The 5,482-nt window shown below is 39.1% G+C and overlaps 1 protein-coding gene across 1 annotated transcript; it reads right to left on the reverse strand.

Moving 5' to 3' along the window:
• Positions 1 to 1,622: 1,622 nt before the first annotated feature.
• Positions 1,623 to 4,394, reverse strand: LOC140813209 (uncharacterized). The gene has a single exon (XM_073171689.1). It carries the CDS (start codon positions 4,257 to 4,259, stop codon positions 1,704 to 1,706), a length of 2,556 nt encoding a protein of 851 aa, XP_073027790.1. The 5' UTR covers positions 4,260 to 4,394; the 3' UTR covers positions 1,623 to 1,703.
• Positions 4,395 to 5,482: the final 1,088 nt, after the last annotated feature.

Here is a 5,482-nt window from a genome sequence, read left to right on the forward strand (position 1 = left end):
AAAATTTGTGACCTTCCTTGATGATTTGCCTGACTTCCTATTGGTTGATATCATTCAAAGATTGCCCTTGGAGTCAATTTTCAGATGAAAGTGTATTTCTAAGAAATGGCTCTCCCTCATTTCTGATCCTCACTTCGCTTGCTCCTACGCATCTCGGAATCCATCTATTACTCAACCATTGGCCCTATTCTATGTCTGTTCCATTCAAACACCAGGGCACCCTTGTGAAGTAGGCCCTTATTGTCCTTTCCTTGGATCCGATTCAATGGATTTCCCTGTTAATGTGTTCAGAACAAGCTACGACAAAGACAAAGAGGAACATTTTCTTTACAATTGATGGGGTCTGATCGTGATTTGCTGCTGTTTTCTGGGTTGAGTAACACATATGATACTTCTACTTTCTGCATTTGTGACCCATTGACTTTTGGATGGTTCACTCTCCCGCATTTTAAAGGGCATGGAATACGATATCTAGAAGTTGGCTTCATGGTGGAAGAGGATGACACGTTTTGGGTTGTGCAGATTATACCACATCATCCCACACATTTACTTAGTTTCCTTGTTTTTGATTCAGCCAAGGGTAATTGATGCATAAAAAAGAAGTAAATATCAGTGTTCTAAAAAGCCCGCTTAAGCAAAGTGTTCTAAAATGTCCGCTTAAGCTTGAAGCTCGACAAAAATGCCCGCTTCGGAGAAAAAGCGGAAAAAATCGGTTAAACTGTATTTTGACCGAATTAAGCGTTATTAAGACGTTTAATTAAGTGCGCTTAAGCACAATTAATCACATCTATTTATTTTTAATTTTTTTAAATTTTGAAGATATGTTTTTTTTATTTTAAAATAATAAATTAGGCTTATAATTTAGATGTTTATTATTATGATTAAGCATGTCTGATAATAAACTGACAAATATTTAGCATTTTTTAATGTGTTCTAGTTACGAAAACAAATAAAGATTGCAATTTGAGATTTTTATGCTTTTATAAATATGAGAATTAATGTATCAGACTTAAATTTATCATAGTTATGTATTATTTTATCTATTTATTGGTTTAAGATAATTACAATTACACTAAAAATAAAAAAAAAATTCACGCTTAAACTTGTGCTAAACTCACTTAAACTTTAAAAGCTTGAAACTCGACATCCGCGCTTCTAGAGGCTTCACGCTTTTTAGAACCTTGGTAAATACTCTCCCCGTTGAGTTGATTGGGACCAAGAAGACTATAGTTTATCGTGTAAAAGTTAATTTCAAGGTAAACACAAATTTAATCGGGAGTGCATACCAACAAAATATATGGATGTTCTTCTCATTAAGAAATATGCGGTGTGTTGACTCTTATTTATTCTAATTAAATTGTTATGCAGTATTTTCAAGATTTTTTAATCTGGTCCAGCCATTCAATATTTTGTTGTCGAAAAAATACAGTGAAACGATATTTTAATCTTAACATTGCTACTTTTTCTTCAAAATGTTCTTAATATTTTTTAAGTCTGCAAAAGAAGCTAATTTCTGCAATTCAAATTAATAATGAATGACGAATTAATGTATTAGGTGCATATAAATTACTACATAAGAATGATCCCGCTTATTCGCACCTAAAAAAAGGGCAAGACAGAAAAACGAAGTGATTGTTTGGAAATATATTTTTGGATTAATTCTATGTATAAAGCAAACATGATCGGTGAATATAAAGTACTCCTTAATATCCTGGTATAACTGGTGGTGGTGGGGATGCATAACTTGCCCCCAAGTGTGGTGGGAGGACGACTGGTTTGAAAAAAACCGGAGGAGGTGGTGATAGTTGAGGAGCTGGAGGTGGTGGTGAGTTGATATTTGGGGGTGGAGAGAACAATGGTGGTGGTGGTGATTGGACAGGAGGTGGGGGAGATAAAACTGGTGGAGGTGGTGAATGGACAGGCGGCGGCGGCGGTGGTGATTGGACAGGAGGTGGGGGAGATAAAACTGGTGGAGGTGGTGAATGGACAGGTGGCGGTGGTGGTGGTGATTGGACAGGAGGTGGGGGAGATAAAACTGGTGGAGGTGGAGGTGGAGGTGGTGAATGGACAGGTGGAGGCGGAGAGTGCACAGGTGGTGGTGGAGAGAAAACAATGGGTGGGGGTGGGGAGTGCATTCGTGGAGGAGGTGGGGAGTGGACAGGCAGCTGTGGTGGTGAGTACACTGGAGGTGGAGGAGAAACAACCCGACGTGGTGGTGGTGAGTACGTTGGAGCTGGAGCTGGAGCTGGAGCTGGAGGTGGGGAAGATAAAACTGGTGGAGGCGGAGAGTGCACGTGTGGTGGTGGAGAGAAAACAAGGGGTGGGGGTGGGGAGTACATTGGTGGAGGAGGTGGGGAGTGGACATGCGGCTGTGGTGGTGAGTACACTGGAGGTGGAGGAGAAACAACCGGACGTGGTGGTGGTGAGTACGTTGGAGGTGGAGGGGAGACAACCAGAGGTGGTGGTGGTGAGTACACTGGAGGTGGAGGTGGTGACTGAACAGGAGGTGGTGGAGGTGAGAAGATAGGTGGTGGAGGTGGTGACTGAACAGGCGATGGGGGTGAGAAGACTGGTGTTGGAGGGGATGACTGAACATGCGGTGGAGGCGAGAATATAGGTGGTGGAGCTGAATTCGCACGCGGCTGTGGGGGGAAAACTGGAATAGGCGACCCAATGGGTGGTGGAGGTGATGTGTAGGATCCACCGATTGTATATGGAATTGGTTGCTCTGCTTTAGGAACAATCGGAATTGGAGTGTGCTTCGGAGCGGGAGGTTGGACATGAACCTTAGGTGGTCTCACTGTGGGAGGTGGAATCGAAACCTTTGGTGGGTTTGAGTGCCCTGGTTTAGGACTTTGTGGAGTTGGTGGAAAATGGGAAGCCTTTGGTGGAGAAGACTTTGGTGGGATTGGTTTAAGATTTGGTGATTGTGACTTTGGTGCTGAGGGGTTGGTTGGTTTTCCCGTAGGTGGACTTTCCCTAGACTTCGTTGGAGTTTCTTTCTTGGGGCTTGGTTTTGAAGGACCGTCATTCTTGGGAAGCTTCGGCTTTGCCCCTTGACCATCATTAGAAGGTCTGCATCCTGTAGAATTGCAATCCACCACTTCTTTCAAGGTTTTGTAACATTCATCTTCCGATCTTTGTTGCACTTCTCCAACAAAACAATTTTTTTTCCCATTTACCATGAGCCCTGGTATGACGTCGGGATAGCATTGTGGATCCTTCGTATCGAAGTAGTTCAAAGAGAATGTAAAATTCTTCAAACTTGGCAAGGTACAGATACTTTCAGGCACCCTACCCCTAAGCGTGTTCTTTTCAATGTCCAAGATTTCCAGGCCTTGCATGTATTCCATGCCTTGTGGAAGGTCACCAACAAACTTATTACAGCTGATGTCGAAAACTGTGGTAGTGTTCAAAAGGGTGATTTCTTCCGGTAAACACCCAGAAAGCTCATTTTTCGATGCGATGAACTCGTCCAACATTCCTGCCATGTTTCCAATGCTTTGTGGAATGCATCCCTTCAACTTGTTGTTGGAGATCACCACCACAGAAGCCGGGGAGTCGCCTAGATTCTCCGGGATGTTGGAATGAAACCGGTTGTTGTTCAAGAAAATGGCATCGAGGTCTTTATTGAACAACTCTTTTGGCAATTCCCCTTCAAAATCATTGAACCTTAGATCAAGGTACTTGAGATTGGGAAGTTCCAATACAACATCCGGAAAAGGTCCCACAAACCGATTATTGCTCAAGTCGAGTTCGTGGATAAGATTCATATGCTTGATAGTAGGTGGCACGATCCCACAAAACCGGTTCGAGTTTATATGCAGAAGACTGATATCTGATAAGTACCCAAGAGCTTCAGGAAGATGCCCTGCAATATCTGCATGGTTCAAGTCGACCCCAGCAACCACGGTGTCATTAGAATCGTCCAAGGCCTGCTCACAAAAGACACCATTATAAGCACACACATCTGCTCCCTCCCAATTACTCGTGAAGTTAAATGGGTCAGAATATATGGCCTTCTTCCACTCCTGAAGAGCAACATAAGCCTTTTTTAGCCTAGAATTTGGGAATGTAGCACCTGTATCATCCGAATATTCGTACTCAAGAAGAAGATCATCTCCTTTTTCCAAATGTAAAAGCTGGCGACGAGCAATATGTGCTGCTTCAAGATCAGTCAATGCATTAGAGAATGAAGAGAGAAGAGAAAAGACGAAGAGAAAGCAGCCAAAAGCAATTTTTTTCCGAGGGTTCGCCATTGCCTAACCCCCTAGGACAAGCCCAAGGCCGCTAATTGTAAAGACATAAACAAGAAGAAATAAGGGTGAATATATGGAGGGTGTGAAATGATGCATGAGGCTGGTGAAGCATATTTCTTGGAGCATTTTCACCTCAAGATGTTGGAGAGGCCTCTGTGAATTCTGTGCACAGAATTTAGGAGGCTTTGCTCATATTTCTCCTAATTTTTCTGAATGGATTAAAAGCACAACACTAAGACTAGAGGTTGATGTTCTTTTCTTGGATTAGTGTGGCATTGGTTGTGAGAAAATCCTGTGATTTATGTTGTTTGTTTGTAATTTTTTGTTATCCAGCAATGTTTCTGCATTTTGTTTTGTTGGAACATTGGATTTTGTTTTTCGTTTTTTTAAAAAAAAAAATAGAAAAGGAGGTACCTATTTTCAAGATATTACGTCCATATTTTTCAGTTGCCGCATAATGGGAATAAAATATTTCAAGTTAATGATTTGCTAGGAAAGAACTATTGAGACATATACTTGAACAATTGAACTTCACATGTATATTATTTACAAATAATGACTATTTTACGAAATGATCGATGGAAAAATATTTTAAAAAAAACATGTCATAGTTCATAACGTACGATTCCACATTAGATCAACATTATCATATAATGCTCGGCCTAATATATATCATATAAATTCCTAAATCTAACCATAAAGCATAATTTGTACCATGTATATACATATATCTATCTATCTATAATCTATAATAATATTAATATATCAGTTTGAATTATGAATTTACTTGATTATCCTTTTCCAACTATTACTTAATTAATGTCTTATTTATTTATTTAGGTGACTTTTCAATTTTCTTATCTAATCACCTAATTTGTTTAATCAATACATTTTATTCAAGTTACATGAACAAATAAAGTTTTGGTTAGTGGTTCGGACATACTTTTTTAAACTTTAAACTAAAAAAAACATATATGTTTTTATATAAAAATAGTTCAAACTTTATTTTTTAAACTTCAATTTAAATGAAAATATAAATTTATGATTAGTAAACTTCAAGTTACATATACATATAAATTTTTGGTTAGCGGTTCGTACTTAATTTTTTAAAACTTCAAATTAAAAAAAAAAACATATATGTTTTATAACTAAAAATAGTTCAAACTTTATTTTTTAAACTTCAAGTGAAATGAACATATAAATTTATGGTTAGTATTTTTTAA

The sequence above is a fragment of the Primulina eburnea genome, chromosome 14, assembly GCF_022965805.1.
Source record: "Primulina eburnea isolate SZY01 chromosome 14, ASM2296580v1, whole genome shotgun sequence".
Classification (NCBI taxonomy): domain Eukaryota; kingdom Viridiplantae; phylum Streptophyta; class Magnoliopsida; order Lamiales; family Gesneriaceae; genus Primulina; species Primulina eburnea.

Excerpts from the sequence above, each read along its gene's own strand:
- LOC140813209 (XM_073171689.1), bottom strand. The coding sequence starts at position 4,259 with ATGGCGAACCCTCGGAAAAAAATTGCTTTTGGCTGCTTTCTCTTCGTC.